Genomic DNA, 22,739 nt, shown 5'->3' with positions numbered 1-22,739 from the left:
TACTTGTATAGTTTTGTTCGTTTGTTTGTTTTATTTTTTTGAGACAGGGTCTCGCTCTGTCACCCAGGCTGGAGTGCAGTGGTGCGATCTCAGTTCACTGTAGCCTTGACCTCCCAGGCTCAAGTTATCCTCCCCATCTCAGCCTCCCCAGTAGCCAGGAACACAGGGGCCCGTGCCACCACAGCCCACTTTTTTTTTTTTTTTAAGAGATGGAGTTTCACCATATTGGCAAGACTGGTTTTGAACTCCTGGGCTCAAGTGATCTGTCCACCTTGGCCTCCCAAAGTGCTGAGATTACAGGTGTGAGCCACTGCGCTCTGCCTTGTTGCTTTTTTTTTTTTTTTTTTTCCTACGATGGAGTCTGACTCTGTCGCCCAGGCTGGAGTGCAGTGGCCCGACTTTGGCTCACTGCAACCTCCGCCTCCCAGGTTCAAGTGATTCTCCTGCCTCAGCCTCCCGAGTGGTTAGGTCTTCAGGCGCCCCCACTACACCAGCCTGATTTTTGTATTTTTAGTAGAGACGGAGTTTCACCACATTGGCCAGGCTGGTCTTGAACTTCTGGTCTCAAGTGATCCACCCGCCTTGGCCTCCCAAAGTGCTGGGATTACAGGTTTGAGCCACCACGCCCGGCTTTGTTTTATAATTGAATCATTGGCAGAAACGCCACCAAGTGGCTCGGAAAGGGGAAGGGGTTTGTGCAGAGTCGCCCAGCTATAGCATGTGCAGCTCAGACAGAACCTGGGTCTTTCGGCTCCACAGTATGCACTCTCCCTGGTAGGGATTGGGAGGGGTCTTTTCTGGCTTTCCCTGCACACCCACCCCCCCACCCCCTGCATCTTGCCCTCCTCTGCCACCCTCTGCACCCGCTGGCGGATCCCTCAGCCCCCGTTGCTCTGAATCAGTTGTGCCACGCAGTCGGCTGAGTTTCCCTCTTAAGAGTCAGAGAAGCAGATTGCCTGTTTTATTTTAAAACTTCCTTTTTTTGATGGGTGTGTTTGCAACAGCCTGAGGCACACCATGAATTATCTTCTGATTAGTCCTGAGATTCTTCTTGGTGTGGCTGGCATATAGCCCTAGTATACCTGTAACTACCATTTATTGTTTATTTGTGGGGTGAGTGCACTGTGCTAGGCATTCAGCATATTGCATTCACTTTCATTCTTTCTAACATATCTGATCTGTGAGATGTCTATGTCCATCCTCATTTTACACATGAGGAACAGAGAGTCAGTGACTTTGAGCTAATTTGGCCAACGTCATGATATTAATAAAGGGCAGACTGATATTGGAAACCACTTCTGCTTGACTGATTTCCTCTGAAGCCCTTGCTTCCCTGGTGCATCTCCAGGGATTCCTTCCCTATGTGGCCCCATTTGCCAGGAATTCAGAAACTGGGCTCTGTGTGCTTGAGGGCATATGTAGAAGCATCAGTGCACGCACATGCATGTGTGTGATACAGGGAAGTTTCAATAGAAGAATCAAAAATATATTTCAGGCCAGGCAAGGTGGCTCACACCTGTAATCACAGCACTTTGGGAGGCCAAGATGGGCAGATCACTCAAGGTCAGGAGTTCAAGACCAGCCTGGCCAACATGGTGAAACCCCATCTCCACTAAAAATACAAAAATTAGCCAGGCATGGTGGCACACACCTGTAATCCCAGCTACTCAGGAGGCTGAGGCAGAAGAATCGCTTGAACCCGGGAGGCGGAGGTTGCAGTGAGCTGAGATCATGCCACTGCATTCCAGCCTGGGTGACAGAGCAACACTCCATCTCAAAATATGTGTGTGTGTGTGTGTGTGTGCGCGCGTGTCTGTGTCTGTGTGTGTATTTTATTTTTATTTTTTCAGACAAAAAGAAGGAGGCAAATTGGGTCCCAACGGTCATACAAGAACTGGTTGTGGAGTCCGAAGTTCTGATCCTGTGCTCAGCTTGGCATAGTACTGGATTCTGTACCCCACACCCCCAGATCACATGTACAACCCTATAAGGGGAGTCACTGCACAGAAATTCTCATCCATGTTCCAGGCACCCTGTAGAGTTCTGGGGCTGCAACAGGGAATCAAATAGGCAACTCCTGCCCTCACGAAACTTACAGTCTAAAGGGAGAACAGATGTCAAATACCCACACAAGTGTATACTTACAAACTGTGATAGTTACTATGATGGAAAGGTGCTATGAAAACACACAAGAAGAGACCTGACCTAGCCTGGAGTTGAGACAGGCTTCCCAAAAGAGGCGATGATTGAGATCTGAAGGATGAATAAAGGTTAACAGGCAAACAAGGGAGGGAGCAGGCAGGGGGAGTAGCCTATGCTAAGTCCCTGCAGTGGGTGAGAATGAGATGAACCCAAGGGGCTGAAGAAAGGGCAATGTGCCTGGAGCTCAGGGTATGAGGGCGTGCTGAGGATGCTGAGGCCTAAGTGATGGGCAGGAGCCAAATGACACCTGGCCAGTCAAGCCTTTGAAGAGGTTTGACTTCATTCCTAGAGCAATGGAGAGCCAGACAAGGGTTTTAAACAGGAGGGTGACAAAATACAATGAAGTTTTGAAAATATCACTCAGGATGCTGTGTAGACAGTAAGTTAGTGGGGATTAAGCAGGCATAGTGAGGCACACTGAGAGACCATTGTCACCATTCGTGAGTTGGTGGCTTGAACTACGGTGATGGTAGAAGAAAGAGCACACAAATCAGATTCAAGGTACATGTTCGAGGTAAAATTGACAGGACCCTGTGACAGATGTGATGTAGTGGGTGAGGAAGGAGGAGGTGTCAGGATGGTGTCCTGTGGAGCTGACTGGCTGGGAGAGCCTTTCACTGAGGTTGGGAACCCCAGACAACCAAATTTGGGAGACAGGATTATACATTTATTGTTTTATTTTAAAATTAATTTGCCTCTTTAGTTTTTGCTTATGTTTGAATAGGTAGTATTTGCACACAGTCCAAAATTCAAAATGTGTATCTGTAAAAGCCTCCCCGTCTTATCCTCCAGCCACCGAGTTCCTCCTCCTTACCCCCTGGAGCCAATAGGTATTGCCAAGTTCTTCCGTATCTTTCCAGATAGTCATGGCTGTAAACTCAATTCTAAGTGCATTTAATTTATCTTTGAAGATGTAGATTTTGCGCCAGGCGCGGTGGCTCAAGCCTGTAATCCCAGCACTTTGGGAGGCTGAGACAGGCCGATCACGAGGTCAGGAGATCGAGACCATCCTGGCGAACATGGTGAAACCCCGTCTCTACTAAAAAATACAAAAAAAAAACTAGCCGGGCGAGGTGGTGGGCACCTATAGTCCCAGCTACTCAGGAGGCTGAGGCAGGAGAATGGCGTGAACCCGGGAGGCGGAGCTTACAGTGAGCTGAGATCCAGCCACTGCACTACAGCCTGGGCGACAGAGCGAGACTCCGTCTCAAAAAAATAAAAAAAGATGTAGTTTTGAAGTGCCTGTCAGCTGTCAGGTACAGATGTAAAGCAGATAGTTGGATTAATGAGTCTGGTACTCAGAGGTGCAGTTGTGTTGGTGATGTGAATTTGGAAGTAACTGGACTCAGAGCTGCATGCATAGATGGGATTACCTAGGGAGAGAATAAAGAATAAAGGAGAGGGCCTAGGACCAAGCTCAAGGAATTCTGTGATATAATGGCAGATCAGAGTATCTTAGCCTATTTTTGGTTGCTGTAACTAAATACCAAAGACTGCATAGTTTATAAGGAATTTCTTTTTAAATTTTTTTCTAATTTTTTTAGAGACAGTCTTGTTCTGTTGCCCAGACTTCAGAGCAGTGATGCAATCATAGCTCACTGAAGCCTGAAACTCTTGGACTCAAGTGATTTTCCCTCCTCAGTCTCCTGAGTAGCTGTGACTACAGGTGTACACCACCACACCTGGCTTTTTTTTTTTTTTTTGAAGAGATATGGTCTTGTTTTGCTGCCCAGGCTGGTCTTGAACTCCTGGCCTCAAGCAATCCTCCTGCCTTAGCCTTCAAAAGTGCTGGGATTACAAGCATGAGCCACTGCACCTGGCCATAAGAATTTATTTCTTATAGTTCTAGAGGCTGGGAAGTCCAAGATTGAGGGTCACATCTGGTGAGGACCTTTTTGTTGGTGAGAGCTCTCTATAAAGTCCTGAGTCAGCAGAGGGTATCATGCAGTGAGGAGGCTCACTGAGTGCCAAACTGCCTTTTATAACAGACCCACTCTCATGAGAACCCACTAATCTATTAACTCACTAATCTATTAATCCATGAATGGGTTAATTCATTCACGAGGGCAAAGTCTTCATGACCCAATCACCTCTTAAAAGCCCCACCTCTTTATGGTATTACACTAGGGATTAAATTTCTTATTTTATTTTTATTTTTAAATTTATTTTTTCAGACAGAGTCTTGCTCTGTCACCCAGTAGCGTGATCTTGGCTTACTGCAACCTCCGCCTCCTGGCTTCAAGCAATTCTCCTGCCTCAGCCTCCTGAGTAGCCAGGACTACAGGTGTACATCATCACATCCGGCTAAATTTTGTATTTTTTTGTAGACCCTGGGTTTTGCCATGTTGGCCAAGTTGGTCTCGAATTCCTGGCCTCAAGCAATCCGTCCGCCCCAGCCTCCCAAAGTACTGGGATTACAGGCATGAGCCACCACACATGTCCAGGCGCTTAAGTTTCAACATGAGTTCTGGGAGACAGACATTTAAACCATAGCAAAGAGGATGAGCCCTCAAAAGATACTGAGAAGCAGCAACCAGAGAGATGGGAAGAACGGCTGGTGAGTGTGGAGGGCCAGAGCTACCACCAAAGCAGAAGGAAGTGTCAGCAGCAGCCCAGGAAGAGGAGGGAGCCTGTATAGTAACTGTGGGAAAAGGAAGTGTCAATTTATGTAGTAAGATTGTCTGGCAGGATGGGGCCCTGTTGAGTTTGGTGATCTTGAGTCTACCCTGGAAACAGTGCGCTTTGTTGTGCTGAAGAGTATCTGCCAGGGGATATTCTCCTGCAATGTTGGCTACTCATGTACAGGCAGAGAGAGAGCAGAACATTGTTAGTCCCAGGACTAGGGCCTTTCCAGGTAGATATGATGAAAAGGCAGAAAGTACTGGTGTTAAAAAGTGCTTAGATCGTGATGGGCGATGGAACTGAGGCTGGGTAGGGAGGGAAAGTGAGGAGGTTGGATTGGGAAAAGTAGAGGGAGTCAGAGTGGAAGGACTGATGAAGCCAAGGGGAGGAATTGAACAGTAAACAAGGAGAAGAAGGTGTAGTTAAAGCAGGCTGCTTTACTGGAGGCTGAGGTTGACTAGAGAGAGGATGTTCCCATAGATGAGATTACTGGATGGGCTGTCCATGGGTATGCTGGCGGGACACAGGGTGATGCTGTAACTTGCAGTAAAAGGAGTCAACATGTTTAAAGAATGAAGAGAAAGGACTGGGGACAGAGAGCTCACATTGTTGACGGGGGAGAGCTGGAACAATCTCAAGGGAACAAGTTTTGTTTTTTGGCAAGAGGTTGGAGAAGTGATAGTTTATACCAACATTTTCCGATAGAAATATGCAAGGCTCACATGCAAGCCACATGTGTAAAATTATTTTGTTTTTGAGACAGGGTCTCATTGTGTCACCCAGACTGGAATGCGGCTTACTGCAACCTCTGCCTCCTGGGCTGAAGCTATCCTCCCACCCTCAGCCGCCCAAGTAACTGGGACCACGGTGCATGCCACCATGCCCAGCTAATTTTTGTATTTTTTGCAGAGATGGGTTTCGCCATGTTGTCTAGGCTGGTCTCGAACTCCTAGGCTCAGGCGATCTGCCTGCCTTGGCCTCCCAAAGTGCTGGGATTACAGGCATGAGCCACCACGCCCAGCCACATATGTAATTTTAAATGTTCTAGTGGCCATATTAAAAATATAAAAAAAAATGGGTAAAATTGACTTTGAATATATATTTGGTTTAACCTGATATATCCAAAAACATTATCATCTCAACATGTAATCAATGGAAAATAAGTTATTAATTAGATGTTTTATATTCTGTATAACATACTAAGTACTAAGTCTTCAAATTCTGGTGTGTGTTGTATACTTAGAGTGGATCTCAGTGTGGACCAGTCAGTTTCAAGTGCTCAACAGCTACATGTGGCTAGCAGCTACCATATCGGACAGCCCAGGTCTAGACTTTTGCTTTTTGTCGTATGTGTCTCCCAAGTCTTCGCCAGCACTGAGCCATGTGCTATTTTGGGAAACATTAAAGAAATGTAAAACTCCACCTCTATACTTAAGTGCCTTACCTTATTAGGGGCAGTTGTGGGACCGTGAAGAGAGACGTGGGTTCCAGTCTCAGCTCTGAATTTTTACTTAGCAAAGACTTGGACACTTAGGTCTCTGAGCCTCAGTTTTCTCATCTGTAAAGTAGTGATCAAATAAGCAAGTGCCTGGGAAGGGAAAAGCATAGTGCCTTAGTCCGAGTCTCCTGCCTGCCTTCATAGACTGAGGTAATGCTCATGGAGTTGTTCATTGTGTATATGTAAAAAACATTTTCAAATGTGAAAAATCTAAGACTCAGACTCAATCTTGGCATGCAGTATTTGTATTTTTACGGTCACAGTATATTTATTTTTTAAGTAATTAACAAACTTGCTAAAATATTACTATTGTTCAAAAGGGTATAGAGTGAAATGTGAAGTCTTCTCCCATTCCAGACACCCATTCTCCTCCCCAAAGACAACCACAGGTTTTTAGAATAACTTAGAGATGTTCTATGCATTTATAGGGATAACTGTGTGTCTATCTGTGTATGTGTGAGTGTGTGTGTATACACATATAATTACTTTATTCAAGCGGAATCATTCTCTATACACTGTTCTGCTCTGTACTTTTTTTATTTTTGAGATCATCTAATGTCAACACATACAGATTTGCCTCATTCTTTTGAACATTTTTGTAACATCCCAAAACATGAATACTGATATTTTATTTACTGGTTCCTTACAAGTGAACACACAGGTGCATCTCCAGTCTTTTGCTGCTACAATTGACAGTACTGTGCTTCATGACAACACTGACATATATCTCTGCATCTATGTACCCATCTTATCTGTAGGACAAATTATTAGAAGTGGAATTTCTGGGTCAAAAGGTATGTGCTATTTAAATATTTTTACAGATTGCATCATATGCCCTCCAAGCAGGTTCCACCTATTTACAATCACCACAGTAATGTTTGAGAGTAACCTCCATGCACTCCTGACAACATAATGTTATCAAACTTCTTCATCTTTGCCAGTCTGATAACGGCCAGGTCAGTCAACTTTCCCAGCCTTGGTTTCACTGGGCTGTGATAATGGTATATAACATCTGATATCTAACAGGTGTTACCTGACAGAAATGGTGACTGTTGCTATTTTCGAGTGATTGTTTGGGTACAAATTCTGAAACCTGCTGAAGGAAACAGCCTGGTATCCTGCACCTAAACCTGCATCTGTTTACATTGTTTGGGTTGGCTGACATCTGGGTGACTTCCCAAGGCCATTAAACAGCAAGATCATGGGGAGCCCCTCCAAGATAAGCTGAGCTTTGGTTTCTGAGCAATCAGGCACTGAGAGGGGGAATTACCACCTGGGCTCACCGGAGTTATGGGTACCTGTGAACTGTGTGCCCAGGCCAGCCATCAGCACTGTTCTTCACCACTAAACAGGGAAGCTGTTACTTGGGGGTGCTGTATTGACCTACACAAAGCTGTGTTTCCCAAATTACTGGCAGGCAGGTATTTCAAGAATGGCATGAGTTGGGCAGCAACATGGATATTTTAATTGTGGCTTAAAACTGTGCCGCCTGTAATCCCAGCACTTGGGGAGGTTGAGGTAGGTTTGCTTCAGCTCAGGAGTTCGAGACCAGCCTGAACAACATGGTGAAACCCTGTCTCTGGTGCACACCTTTTGTCCTGGCTACTAGGGAGACTGAGGTGGGAGGACTGCTTGAGCCCAGGAGATGGAGGCTGCTGTGAGCTGTGATCGTGCCACTGTACTGTAGCCTGGGCAACAGAGCAAGACTGTGTCTCAAAACAAAAAACAAAAAACTGCCAGGTGCGGTGGCACACACCTGTAATCTTAGCACTTTGGGAGGCCGGGGTAGGCAGATTGCTTTGAGCTCAGGAGTTCAAGATCAGCTTGGGCAACATGGCGAAACCCCATCACTACAAAAAATAAATAAATAAATAAATAAATAGGCGGGCATGGCCAATATGCCTGTGGTCCCAGCTACTCAGGAGCTGAGGCTAGAGTATAGCTTAAGCCCAGGAAGCAGAGGTTGCAGTGGGCCAAGATCCCACCCACTGCACTTCAGCCTCAGCAGTGAGACCTTAAACAAACAAACAAACAAACAAAAACCAACCAAACAACAACCTGTGCTGTTTCTCCTGCTAACTGTTTGACTCTCGGCGGACTTGAAGCTGGGAAAAGGGTCCCTCCAATGCCTTCCCCAGCTAGATCCAGTAACCCTCAGCTCAGCAGAGATACTCCCTTCCTGCTCTCTCCCAGTTGGCAACAGTTTGACAGGCAGGGCACACATCACCATTCGTTCATTCATGCAGGTATATTTTGAGCATCTACAAAGTGTCAGGCCCTGTCCTGGCCACTGGGGGTTCGGAGATGAATAGGACAAGAATTCTCTCTACAAAGATCTTGCGGTCTTGGGCAGACCTGCCTACGCTTGCCCACTTCTTACTACCCCTTCTCTCAGAGGCTGGCGCAGGGCGGCCAGGGGAAGCAGGGTACCACTAGCTGTTCACGGCTGTTTAGGCTCCAGCCTTAGGTTCTCCCAAAGAACAAGCACCTGTTGGGGGCCCAGGGCAGTACATATGATGTATGTAAATGGTAAGATTATGAATTCTGCCAGACTGTCCTTCCAGAAGCCCTGTTCAGATCATGTCATGGCCCTATTTGAACACCCTCCTGTGTCCTGTTCTGCCTCTGCCCTGCCCTACCCCACCCTGCCCCACACTCTGTCAGCTTCCTTACATGGCCACCCTGCACTTCTTAATCACCAAGTCCCGAATCTGAGGAGCCTTGGATCCCTCCTGCCTTCCTGGGTCGTCCTACTTTTCTCTCAGCTGAGACTGGGCTTCCTCCCTTTCCCACACTTGAAAAATCTTGTTATTTATGCCCCACCTTAAATGAGTGCCTTGTCCCTTCCCCGGCTCCTGCAAACTTCCCTGGCTCATTACCAGGACAGTAAAAAGTACTCAGGGTTTGAATCTCTGCTCAGTCACTTACTGTGACATTGGGCAAATTACCTAACCTCAGGGAACTGCAGGCCAGCACCCGATGAGCCTGTCCTCAGCTGTTGAGGAAGCTGTGGCAAGTGCAGTGCTGAGCTCAGGGACAAGAGTGAGATCCCAATTGAAATGGGGGTGCATGGGATGCTGACCCCCGGAGATGCATTAGGGAGCTGGAGCATTAGGGAAGACTGGCTTTCCTTCTCCAGCCTCTCAGGGCTGGCTGCCTTCGCAACTCCCCTATTGAGCCCCTTTGAGCACCTCAGAAATACACAGTGGTGTATCTTGGAGTTTTCTCTCTGCTCTTCAATATTTCTTTTTCTCATTTTTATTGAGGCTGAGTCTCACTCTGTTGCCCAGTCTGGAATGCAGTGGTGCTATCTCAGCTCACTGCCAACCTGTGCCTCCCAGGTTCAAGCGATTCTCGTGCCTCAGCCTCCCGAGTAGCTGGGATTATAGGCGCCAGCCACCATGCCTGGCTAGTTTTGTGTATTTTCAGTAGAGACAGGGTTTCACCATGTTGGTCAGGCTGTTCTCAAACTCCTGACCTCAGGTGATCTGCCTGCCTTGGCCTCCCAAAGTGCTGGGATTAGAGGTGTGAGCCACCGCGAGTGATCAGTTCTGTTGGTTTGCCCATGACTGTCCTGATTTTAGCCCTGAAACTGTCACATCCTGGGAAATCCCTCAGTCCTGGGACAAACTGGGGCAGTTGGGGCAGTTGGTCAGTCATCCTGAGGCAGGTGACAGAGACCTGATCAGAGAAGGGTAAGTGGTGGGGGCTACAGCTCCTGGATGAACACAAAGCTCTGTGCCCAGCCTGTTGCTGGGCCTTACATGTGTCATTGACCCTCATCCTCACAGGAGAGCTAAGGCTCTCATAGTTAAGAACTTTCTCCAGATCTCCCAGCAAGGAGGTCCCAGGGTAAAGCCTGGGTGTGTCCTGCCCACATCAGGTGTCTCCCCTACACCTCCCTGCCAATTGAAATGATCCTTTTGTAATGTCACTCATCACTCACCCACCCCACTGTAACAGTTTGCTGAATTAGGACTCCTGAACCTTAGGTTCTGAAACCAGTATATGCTAGCTGCTTAATTAAAGGCTTGATAAGGATGACAATGATGCTTAGTTTCTAGTTCTCAGCTGCATCTGATGATCACATTTGCTGAATAAGTTGTTTTCCAGATAAATGAGGTGAAAATGAGTTATCCTAATTGAGATGTATCTCTATAACTCCTTAAGTGCAGAGACTATATTGGCAAGATATCGGTCCTATCATTAGTTGATATTCTTGTCATCTCAACAGATGTAATTGTTATCTCAACAGTATTGACCTTTGTTGTGATTTCAAGAAATATATCCCCCTTCTGAATAATCAATTTTTTATTTTTTATTTTTTTATTTTTTTTATTTTTATTTTTATTTTTTTATTTTTTTTTTTTTTTTTGAGACGGAGTCTCGCTCTGTCGCCCAGGCTGGAGTGCAGTGGCCGGATCTCAGCTCACTGCAAGCTCCGCCTCCCGGGTTCCCGCCATTCTCCTGCCTCAGCCTCCCATGTAGCTGGGACTACAGGCGCCCGCCAACGCGCCCGGCTAGTTTTTTGTATTTTTTTAGTAGAGACGGGGTTTCACCGTATTAGCCAGGATGGTCTCGATCTCCTGACCTCATGATCCGCCCGTCTCGGCCTCCCAAAGTGCTGGGATTACAGGCTTGAGCCACCGCGCCCGGCCAATCAATTTTTTAAAAACCGAAAAGTACAACCTTTGTAATTTATTTGTAAGAAAAGGAGTAAGTAACCCTTCTGAGTGTTATATTCCAGCCCATTGCTTGGTAGGTGGTTTCAGCTTCCTAGTACTTTTACTATTTCCTCTTGACAGCTTTCTGATTAGTTACCAGAGGGTCTCACCATCTCCAGGAATTCAGGAAACCCTTTGGTTCAGGTTCCAGTGACTTCTGCCCTGCTAAAATCTTCTACTCTGTGACTTGTTCTTTAAGAGAGGCTTCCCCGTCTATCTTGGATATGCCTAGAAATTTAGTTCCTCTCTGCTTTTCACAAATAATCCAAGTGAAGATGCAAAGGTAAACTTTTAAACTTTAAATTTTGGGCTGGGCACAATGGCTCTGCCTGTAATCCCAGCACTTTGGGAGGCTGAGGCAGGTGGATCACGAGGTCAGGAGTTCGAGACCAGCCTGGCCAACATAGTGAAACCCTGTCTCTACTGAAAATACAAAAATTAGCCAGGTGTAGTGGCATGTGCCTATAGTCCCAGCTACTTGGGAGGCTGAGGTGGGCAAATCACTTGAACCCGGGAGGTGGAGGTTGCAGTGAGCCAAGACCATGCCATTGCATTCCAACCTGGGGGTGATAGAGTGAGACTCCATCTAAAAAATAAAAAATAAAAAAGTAAAATAAATTTAAATTTTGCTGGCCAAGACTGCATAGTCTAATCAGGAGAACTTAAAAAGACTTTTCAGAGTACATTTTTTAAAATTATCAACTCAATAAATAACTGAAAAATTCAAAATTATATAAATGACTTACATGGAAAATAAAATTATTCTGCCATTTGATCTCTGAGGGGCAATCCCTGTTAACAGTTTAGCATATATTACTCCAACACGTTTCCATTTTTCCATACATAATATGTATATACTAGCACATATTTACACAACTATAAATGAGATCACATTAGGTATGCTGTTTTGTACATTTTTTTTATTCTTTTTTTTTTTTTTTGAGATGGAGTCTCGCTCTGTCACCCAGGCTGGAGTGCAGTGGCGCCATCTCTGCTCACTGCAAGCTCCGCCTCCCGGGTTCACGCCATTCTCCTGCCTCAGCCTCCCGAGTAGCTGGGACTACAGGCGCCCAGCACCATGCCCGGCTAATTTTTTGCATTTTTAGTAGAGATGGGGTTTCACCGTGTAAGCCAGGATGGTCTGGATCTCCTGACCTCGTGATCCCCCCACCTCAGCCTCCTGAAGTGGTGGGATTACAGGCGTAAGCCACCGCGCCCGGCCGTACATTTACTTTTTTTTAACTTAGTAACATCACAGATGTCTTTCCTTGCCCATATAAAGCTCATTCTTGTTAATGGCTACCTGCTGTCCTTTTTTTTTTTTAAGACTACTCAAGAGCAGTAGTGAGAAGGGGAGAAAGAGCAGAATAAGGGGTTTCATCTGTAACTGACTGTGAACAATCAGTTGAGATAACTCACTACCTTCAGACCAGCCCATCCATTTTATAAGTGAAATCTGATGTACTGAACCAACCTTCTTGAACAGAACACTTGAGCCAGGCCTGAATATTCGCCCAGTCACTAAGTTTCTCTGGACTCATTCTGGATTAATTTTAGCATGAGATGCAGAGGTGGTTACTCGTTAATTCAACTTTTTAAGTAATTGACAAGCAGTTTGCTTTAAAACCATGAATGTTAATTTTTCATCTTTGTTATAGATTATTATTATTATTATTATTTTGAGATAGAGTTTTGCTCTTGTTGCCAGGCTGGAGTGCAAGTGGTGTGATCTCGGCTCACAGCAACCTCCGTCTCCTGGGTTCAAGTGATTCTGCTGCCTCAGCCTCCCAAGTAGCTGGGATTGCAGGCATGTGCCACCACGCCCAGCTAATTTTGTATTTTTAGTAGAGATGGGGTTTCTCCATATTGGTCAGGCTGGTCTCGAAATCCCGATCTCAGGTGATCTGCCCGCCTTGGCCTCCCAAAGTGCTGGGATTACAGGCATGAGCCACTGCACCCGGCCTGTTATAGATTATTGATTCCTAATTATATGTGATAATCTTTGACGGAAGGAGAAACCACTTTTTTCCTAACACCTAGTTAAATGCCTGCTTAGTCTGTCTAATTAAGAGAAGGTTTTTCTCAAGTCTCAACAAATTCAAGATTTAAATTATATCAAGTGTCTTTCCTGACCATGGTAATATGAAACTAGAAATCAATAGTAGGAGTAAAATTGGAAAATTCTCACATATGTAGAAATTAAACAACACGGCCGGGCGTGGTGGCTCAAGCCTGTAATCCCAGCACTTTGGGAGGCCGAGACGGGCGGATCACGAGGTCAGGAGATCGAGACCATCCTGGCTAACACTGTGAAACCCCGTCTCTACTAAAAAATACAAAAAACTAGCCGGGCGACGTGGCGGGCGCCTATAGTCCCAGCAACTCGGGAGGCTGAGGCAGGAGAATGTCGTGAACCCGGGAGGCAGAGCTTGCAGTGAGCTGAGATCCGGCCACTGCACTCCAGCCTGGGCGACCGAGCGAGACTCCGTCTCAAAAAAAAAAAAAAAAAAAGAAATTAAACAACACACTCCTAAATAACCAATGTGTCAAAGAAAAAAATGAAAAAATCTTGAAACAAAAATGGAAATAGAGCATACCATAATTTATAGGGTGCAGCAAAAGCAGTTTTAAGGGGAAAGTTTATAACTATAAACACTTATATTAAGAAAAAAGATGTCGGGCCAGGCACAGTGGCTCACACCTGTAATACCAGCACTTTGGGAGGCTGAGGCAGGTGGATCACGAGGTCAGGAGATTGAGACCATCCTGGCTAACATGGTGAAACTCCGTCTCTACTAAAAATACAAAAAAATTAGCTGGGCGTTGTGGCAGGCGCCTGTAGTCCCAGCTGCTTGGGAAGCCAAGGCAGGAGAATGGCATGAACCTGGGAGGTGGAGCCTGCAGCGAGCTGAGATCGTGCCACTGCATTCCAGCCTGGGCAACAGAGCGAGACTCCGTCTTAAAAAAAAAAAAAAAAAGTAAAATAACCTAACTTTACACTTCAAGGAAGTATTAGAAAACTAATAGAAAAAGAAGAGCAGAAGAAAAGAAATAATAAAGATCAGGTCAGAAAACTATAGGTTTGTCAATTTTATTTATTTATGAATTTTTTTTTTTTTTTTTTAGAGACAAGATCTGGCTCTGTTGCCCAGGCTGGAGTGCAATGGCACGATCATAGCTCACTGCAGCCTGGAACTCCTGGGCTCTGGTGATCCACCTGCTTCAGCCTTCCAAGTAGCTAGAACTACAGGTGTGCACCACTACACTTGGCTAATTTTTTGCTTTCTGTAGATATAGGGTTTCAATAAATTATACCCAGGCTGGTCTTGAACTCCTGGCCTCAGATGATCCTCTCCCACACTGCCTGTCGAAGCACTGGGATTATAGACATGAGTCACTGAGCCTGGCCCTTATTTCTTTTTCTTTTTCTTTTTTTTTTAGTCAACTCTTAGTTTTGTACATCTTTTCTATTATTTTTCTAGTCTCTATTTCATTTATTTCGGACCTTGACCGGGTAGTCAAGGCTGCAGTGAGCCAAGATTGCACCACTGTACTCCAGCCTGGGTGACAAAGTGAGACCTTATCTCAACAACAACAACAACAAAAAGAAAAAAGAAAAGAAAAGAAAAAAAAAAAACTGTCCCATTTACAATAAAATCAAAAATAATAAAATATTTAGGAATAAATTTAACAAAGAAGGCGAGAAGTCTATATGCTGAAAACTATAAGACAGTGACGAAGGAAACTGAAGACACAAATAAATGGAAAGATATCCTATGTTCATGGATGGGAAGAATTAATATTGTTAAAATGTCCATATTACCCAACACGATCTGCAGAGTCAATGCAATCCGTATCAAAATTTCAATGGCATTCTTCACAGAAATCAAAAAAGCAGGCCAGATGCAGTGGCTCATGCCTGTAATCCTAGCACTTTGGGAGGCTCAAGCAGGTGGATCGCTTGAGCCCAGGAGTTTGAGAAGAGCCTGCACAACATGGTGAAAACCTGTGTCTACAAAAAATACAAAAGTTACCTGGATGTGATGGCGTACACCTATATTCCCAGCTACTTGGGAGGCTGAGGTGGGAGGATCATCTTAACCCCAGGGAGGTCGAGGCTACAAGGGAGCCATGATTGCACCACTGCACTCCAGCCTAGGTGGCAGAGGGAGACCCTGTCTCAAAAACAAAACAAAACAAATCAAATTCATATAGAAGCACAAAAGATCCTGAATAGCCAAAGCAATCTTGAGAAAGAAGAACAAAGCGGAAGGCATCATGCCTCCTGATTTCAAAGCAAATTGCAAAGCAATAGTAAATTGAAATGGTACGGCATTGGCATAAAAACAGGCACACAGATCAATGAAACAAAATAGCCCAGAAACAAAGGCATTTATATATGGTCAACTAATATTTGACTAAAGTGCCAAGAATACACAATGAAGAAAGGAGTCTCTTCATAAAGGGTACTGGCAAAACTGAATTCACATGTAAAAGAGTGAAATTGAACCCTTATCTTACATCATTCACAAAAATTAACTTGAAATGGATTAAACACTTAAGTGTAAGATATGAAACCATAAAACTCCTAGAAGGGAAAATAGGGAAAAACTTCTTGACATTGGTCTTGGCAATAACTTTTTGGATGACACCCAAAACACAAGCAACAAAACCAAAAATGAGTAAGTGGGACAACATCAAACTAAAAACCTTCTATACAGCAAAGGAAACAATCAACAAAATGGAAAGGAAATCTATAGAATTCAGAAAAATAATTGCAAACCTAGAAAGGGGTTAATATCTAAAATATAAACGGAACACATACAACTCAATAGCAAAAACCAAACAACAACAAAAAAGAAACAAATGATTTAAAAATGGGCACAAGGACCTGAATAGTCATTTCTCCAAAGAAAACATACAAATGGCCAACAGGTACATAAATTGGTGCTGAACTAATCAGGGAAGTGCAAATCAAAACCATAATGAGATATCACCTCACTCCTGTTAGGCTGGTTATTGTCAAAAAGACAAGATGACAAATGTTGGTCAAGATATGGAGAAAGGGAACCCTTGCACGATGTTGGTAGGAATGTAAATTGATATAACTATTATGAAAAAAGTATGGAGATTCCTCAAAAAAATTAAAAATAGAAGTACCAGCCAGGCATGGTGGCTCATGCCTGTAATCTCAGCACTTTGGGAGACCAAGGCGGGTGGATCACCTGATGCCAGGAGTTCGAGGTCAGCCTGACCAACATGGTGAAACCCCATCTCTACTAAAAAGACAAAAATTAGCTGGGCGAAGTGGCGGGCGCCTGTTATCGCAGCTACTCAGGAGGCTGAGGCAGGAGAATTGCTTGAACCTGGGAGGTGGAGGTTGCAGTGAGCCGAGATTGCGCCACTGCACTCCAGCCTGGGCAACAGAGTGAGAGCCTGTCTCAAAAAAGAAAAGAAAAGTGCCATACAATCCACCAATCCTACTGGGTATATATCAAAAACAACTGAAATCAGTGTAACAAAGAGATATCTGCATGCTCTTATTCACTGCACCATATTCACAATAGCCAAGACATGGAAACTACCTAAGTGTCCATTGACAGATGAATACATAAATAAAGATATATATGAATATTATTCAGCCATATGAAGAAGAAAACCATGCCATTGGTGACAACATGGATGAACCTGAAAGACATTATGCTAAGTTGCTAAATGAAATAAGCCAGACATAGGAAGACAAATACTGTATGATCTCACTTATATGTGGAATCTAAAAAAATTGAACTCATAGAAATACATTAGAATTGCTGCCAGAGGCTGCGGCCAGTGTGGAAGAGGGAGATGTAGATCAAAATGTCTAAACTTTGAGTTATAAGATGAACAAATTCTGGGGACTGAATGTTCAGCACGAGTGGTGATGGATATATTAATTTGTGATCATTACACAACATAGAGATATATCATCAGGGTGTATACCTTGAATGTATACAATCTTTATTTGTCAATTAAATTTGAAAAAAATTTTAAAGAAGCTTTTCTAGGCTGGACACAGTGGCTCACACTTGTAATCCCAACACTCTGGGAGGTTGAGGCCAGGAGTCCAAGTCCAGTGCCTAGCAACACAGAAAGACCTCATCGCTACCAAAAAAAAAAAAAAAAAAAAAAAAGGCAAGAGGTTTCTCTGGTCCAGATAAATATAAAAACCAGCAAGAACCAATCAGCCAGTGTCCAGTTGTACCAGCATCTGAGAAAACTGGAGTTGTTATTTTTATTTATTTTTTAGTTTTGCAGTTTCCTGGGCCAGAGTAACCGAAATGCTCAAAGTGAAGTTCCATGAGGGTGTGAAAAGGGCTGGTAGTCTCCCAGGATATTAACCTGTTAGTAACCTTGACCAATGTGGTTAACAGAATGTACACTGAATGCACAGAGGTTATAATACAGATTTGTCACTAGTTCTAAATATAGTTCTCTAAATCTTACAGCAGTAATCACTACTGCAACTGCTCATATTTGAGGTCAGAGAAATCAGGAAACATAGATACATGATTGATAGATAGATAGTCACAAAGTAGAGATATGGGCTGGGCATGGTGGCTCACGCCTGTAATCCCAACATTTTGGGAGGCCAAGAAGGCAGATCACTTGAGGCCAGTCTGGCCAACATGACAAAACCCCATTTCTACTAAAAATATTAATGCAAAAAAAATTTAGCTTGGCGTGGTGGCACACGCCTGTAATCCCAGCTACTCAGGTAGCTGAGACATAAGAATCACTTGGCTGGGCGCAGTAGCTCACACCTGTAATCCCAGCACTTTGTGAGGCCGAGGCGGGCGGATCATGAGGTCAGGAGATCGAGACCATCCTGGCTAACACAGTGAAACCCCATCTCTACTAAAAATACAAAAAATTAGCCAGGCGAGGTGGCAGGCGCCTGTAGTCCCAGCTATGGAGGCTGAGGCAGGAGAATGGCGTGAACCCGGGAGGCGGAGCTTACAGTGAGCTGGGATCGGGCCACTGCACTCCAGCCTGGGCGACAGAGTGAGACTCCGTCTCAAAAAAAAAAAAAAAAAAAAAAGAATCACTTGAACCCAGGAGGTGGAGGTTGAGTGAGCTGAGATCGTGACTCTGCACCCCAGCCTGGGCAACAGAGCAAGACTGTCTCAAAAACAAAACAAAACAAAAACAAAGTAGAGATCCAGGATTGGAATCAAAGCTGTGCTGAAATTCCTCCTCTTCCATTTACTGGTTATGTGGGCATATTGGTGTGCCTATGTAAAAAATAAAAGAGATGGCTGGGTGCAGTGGCTCACGCCTGTAATCCCAAAACTTTAGGAGGCTGAGGCAGGCAGATCACGAGGTCAGGAGTTTGAGACCAGCCTGGCCAACATAGTGAAACCCCGTCTCTACTAAAAATACAAAAAATTAGCCAGGTGTGATGGCAGGCGCCTGTAGTCCCAGCTACTTGGGAGGCTGAGGCAGGAGAATCGCTTGAACCCAGGAGGTAGAGGTTGCAGTGAGCTGAGATCAAGCCATTGCACTCCTGCCCAGGTGAAAGAGCAAGACCCCATCTCAAAAAATAAATACAATAAAATAGATAAGGATTGTAAAGTAGATAACATAGTAACCGGCACAGAAAGTCTTAAATATAGTTCTCTTCCCTATGTTAGCTTTTAGATGTACCTAATTTTTCAAACCACCCAAGCATCGACATTCCTATTAGGAAAAGGCTCATGTTTCTTGTTGCTGTAAATATTTGGTCGTTCACTTATTCATTTACTCAGCAAACATTTACTGACCAACCACCATGTGTCAGGCATTGTACTGGGTTCAGGGACCACGGGATAAAGAAAACATGATTCCTGCCCTCCGAGGTCTGGCCTGGAATTTGACCTCTGTTTTCTTCTTTATTCCAGTCGTCTTAAACTCTGCACTTTGTTCTGTGTTAAAGAATAACTATGTCACACATTGAGGGCTTGAGTGAGAAGGAGTGATCCAGAGAGTCATGAGAACCGTCCTTGGGCATCAGAAGGGCTCCCATATACTAGGAGAGAACCTCTATAGTCCACCTTGCTACAAAGGTGTCAGATTTCTGGTTGCAATAAAAGGGAGCATTCTAAACAGTTTCTTCAGAATAGAAAAATGTTGCTCTGTGTGTAGAGCTCTCTATCTCCAGGGAGCCTTGTGTCTTGTTTAGCATTATCACTTAAGCACCAAAACCTAGAACAGTTCCTGGTATATAATAGGCACACAATAAATATTTGTGAAATAGATTAATGAATTATATAAGTTCACTTCAGTATAAAGCCATATATATGTGCCCAACATCCAGCATATCATCCTGCAGGTCAGGGTGTGTCCCTGTACATTCCTCAGGCCACCATCAATGCCACCGTCAAAGAAGACATCCTGCTCTCAGTTGAGTATTCCTGTCATGGAGTGCCCACCATCGAATGGACATATTCGTCCAACTGGGGAACGCAGAAGATCGTGGAGTGGAAACCAGGGACTCAGGCCAACATCTCCCAAAGCCACAAGGACAGAGTCTGCACCTTCGACAATGGCTCCATCCAGCTCTTCAGTGTTGGAGTGAGGGATTCCGGCTACTATGTCATCACTGTGACGGAACGCCTGGGGAGCAGCCAGTTTGGCACCATTGTGCTGCACGTCTCTGGTAACACATCCCCGGGCCCCAGGCACCCCTCTGAACTGTGAGTGTGTGGGAGGTCGATTTCATGATATTAAAAGAAATGTTGTCTTCCCCCTCCCCTCACCCTCACTCCATAGAGATCCTCTATGAAGACCTGCACTTTGTCGCTGTCATCCTTGCTTTTCTCGCTGCTGTGGCCGCAGTGTTAATCAGCCTCATGTGGGTTTGTAATAAGTGTGCATATAAATTTCAGAGGAAGAGAAGACACAAACTCAAAGGTAACTCCCTGGGCCTTGCGATAATCCATGAGTGGTTCTGAGGCCAGAGGTGGCATGTGTTATCTTGTTCTCACCAAGAAAGCACTACATGGCTTGATTTCCAACTCATTGACTTGTCTTTGCTTTACAGAAAGCACAACTGAGGAGATTGAGCTGGAAGATGTTGAGTGTTAGCCAAGGCTGGGCCTAACTGCATTCCTACCTCAAGAGGAAACCATTCTCCAACAAAAAGAGCAAGCACAGCTATTATACTCATTGCGTGTGGTCCTGTTGCAGCCTGCTCCTGACAGGACAGCAGGAGATTAACCACACTGACTGCATGGAGTTGAGGACTGTGGATGGACAAAGCGAGTTTTAGGACTCATGCTAAGTTCAAGGAGAAGAGTGATTGAGGCTTTGAACCAGGAGCTTTGCTTGGCTGCAGCATCACAGCCGTGCTGACCCATAACCAATGGGTGAGTGCATGTGTTGGCTGCTTGCTCACGACACTCGCTCTGGCGTGCAGGATGGCCTGTTGTCAGAGTCCCTGTATCAGAGGCCAGAGGATTTCCAGATGAGTGTGCAGCCAGCATTAGAACATGCTTTCTGTGCTCCTGTCTGCTCTGCAACTGCTGTGCCTACCAGTCCCCCATCTGGTATCCCACAAGCAAGCACGATTGTGGGAGCTATGGTGAGAAAACCTGAGGCTTTCAGACAATCTGCTGCCTCAGAGCAGAGGTGAAGAGACTGGGGGTGGGGGTTGGTGCTGTTGTGCTGCAGTGAGTTGCTCAGAGGTGAGGCCCGGTGGCTGGGAGTTTTATGGGGGAGGAGCTCAGTGGACTCCTGAGAGGCCAGCTTTGCATACAAGGAATAGAGAGAAAATTATCTTTCTCTTCCTCCCTCATTCCATTGTTAATTGGATTTTCCCTCCCATGGCTCAAACTTAGGCCATTGTAAGTAAAACAACAGCTCATCTCTGTTATGGGCTGCACCTGGCCTCCTGAAGCGCTGGATGCCACCTGTATGAAAGCTGAGCTTGCACAGTGGGTGATGCAGCTGGAAAATCAGTCATCTCGGGCTTTGGATCTGTCCCCCTCAGTCACTAACGCTTCACGTCTCAAGTCAGGCCCTTGCCCTCTCCTACCTGGGCTGAGGAACGCTTGGCCTTTGCCTACCTCACAGTCAGGGTATCAAGAGAAGCCCACAGTATGCACAGAGTTCTCTGAGCAACTTATGAAAAGCATGAGGCTTCAAGGATCTGGAAAGCTATACTGGAAAATGCTATTCTGAGTATTAGAAATTGATAAAATCACCTAAGGTCTTGGGGCTCCAGGTGAGATTGAGGACTGGACCACAGCTGGCTGTGGCCATTATTCCCTCAGGTTGTTGGTCACCATGTTCACCTGTTTCTCCATCCCAACGTCCATTTGACAAGCTCTAAATGGAGGCATGGATTTATCTTCCTTCTCTTATCTCTCCAATATTCATAGCTACAGACCAAAAGTCCCACCCGATGATGATGTGTTCCTAGTCCTCAGCTGCAAAGTCACCCATGCAAAGGTTAAGAAGTGCTAGAACATTCCTTTCTCTCCTCCTTCATTTCAGGTCTCCAATGTCCGTATCTTCTCTATGTCCTATGTGGCAGAGAAGGATTTGCTTGGATAAGTTACAACCCTTTCCCTCAATATTGAATCCAGAGTTGTGGGAAGGGATCGCTCAGAATATTCAGACAGGAACTGTCAGTATCCAGAGCAGGACTCCCACAGTACTGCTTGATTCAAAAGGCGAGAGCTAGTTGGTCTACACAACAGATGTATAGCTCTAGCACCTGACAGGTAGAAGATACCCTCAAGGCGCCTCCTGTAGACACACGGGTAAACTCACACACTGTGCCCTTTCCCCATGCAGCAGTCAAAGGAACCAGGCCCTGGGCCAGGACAGTTTCCAGTGCTGTGAAGAAATGAGGTGAGGAGTATCCAAGGGGCTCAAGGATAATCTGCTGATTTCTTTCTCGTCTTTCACACAGAGAGGCCACCAGCAGGAAAGCAGTAGGAGTTAGGTAGCTGCTGGGGGCAGCATGTCCTCTTCCACACTACCTGCCTTTCAGAACTCTGCTCTTCTGCTTGTCCGAAGTCAGGGTTGGCAATCTTCATAATCAAAGGGGAGTTGGAAAAGAACACCGACTGAGAGACCTCCATGGCAGATGTCAATTAAATTGCCCCCCAAAATCTCATGACAGTTTATTCACATCAGTAGTGTGGGAAGTTACAATTTTTTTTTAAAAAAGCTTCTTTCCTTGGCTTTCCATTTCTTTGAAAAAAGGGTTTCTTTTGAATTTTTAAAGCTCTGCCATCCTGAACATTCCTGTGGAAAGTTTTAAAATCCAAAGCCTGAGGTTTTCGTTTATTTTTCAAATAAATAAAAATCACAGAGATTAGCTAGTGTAAATGTTAAGCTATAAATTATGTTTCAAACTGTGAAAAAAAAGTGTTTTAAAGAATGAATGAAATAAAACCTGAAAATAAAGCCCTCATCCTTTGTGTATGTGCCTGCTCCTGCCGAAAAATCAGAGGCTCTGGGTGCTATGTCCTGTCAAGCTGAGCATAAACAAAACCCTTAATCACAGCCAGGTCTGGCACATATTTTAAGTGACAATGCAACTAATTACACTGGTTCTAACAGTGAACATTATTTAGCAATTCAGAAAAACTACACCTTATCAGCACCACCATTCTCCCCCAATTGTAGCTAGAAGACCAATTTGAAATTTATGCTTTCAGAATATT

At 44.9% G+C, this 22,739-nt stretch overlaps 1 protein-coding gene across 1 annotated transcript in view; it reads left to right on the top strand.

Annotated features, from left to right (window-relative positions):
- VSTM5 (V-set and transmembrane domain containing 5) overlaps positions 1-22,479 on the top strand; it is a 33,341-nt gene extending 10,862 nt beyond the window's left edge. The window contains exons 2-4 of the mRNA XM_033206064.1: positions 19,394-19,720; positions 19,834-19,974; positions 20,105-22,479. Of these exons, the coding sequence (XP_033061955.1) occupies positions 19,394-19,720; positions 19,834-19,974; positions 20,105-20,148 (512 nt within the window). The 3' untranslated portion in view covers positions 20,149-22,479. The remainder of the gene's footprint in view (positions 1-19,393; positions 19,721-19,833; positions 19,975-20,104) is intronic.
- Positions 22,480-22,739: the final 260 nt, after the last annotated feature.

The sequence above is a fragment of the Trachypithecus francoisi genome, unplaced genomic scaffold (genome assembly GCF_009764315.1).
Source record: "Trachypithecus francoisi isolate TF-2019V2 unplaced genomic scaffold, Tfra_2.0 Lachesis_group8, whole genome shotgun sequence".
Lineage (NCBI taxonomy): Eukaryota > Metazoa > Chordata > Mammalia > Primates > Cercopithecidae > Trachypithecus > Trachypithecus francoisi.
The sequence above is the reverse complement of the archived record's forward strand: the minus strand, read 5'-3'. Positions and strand labels throughout refer to the sequence as shown.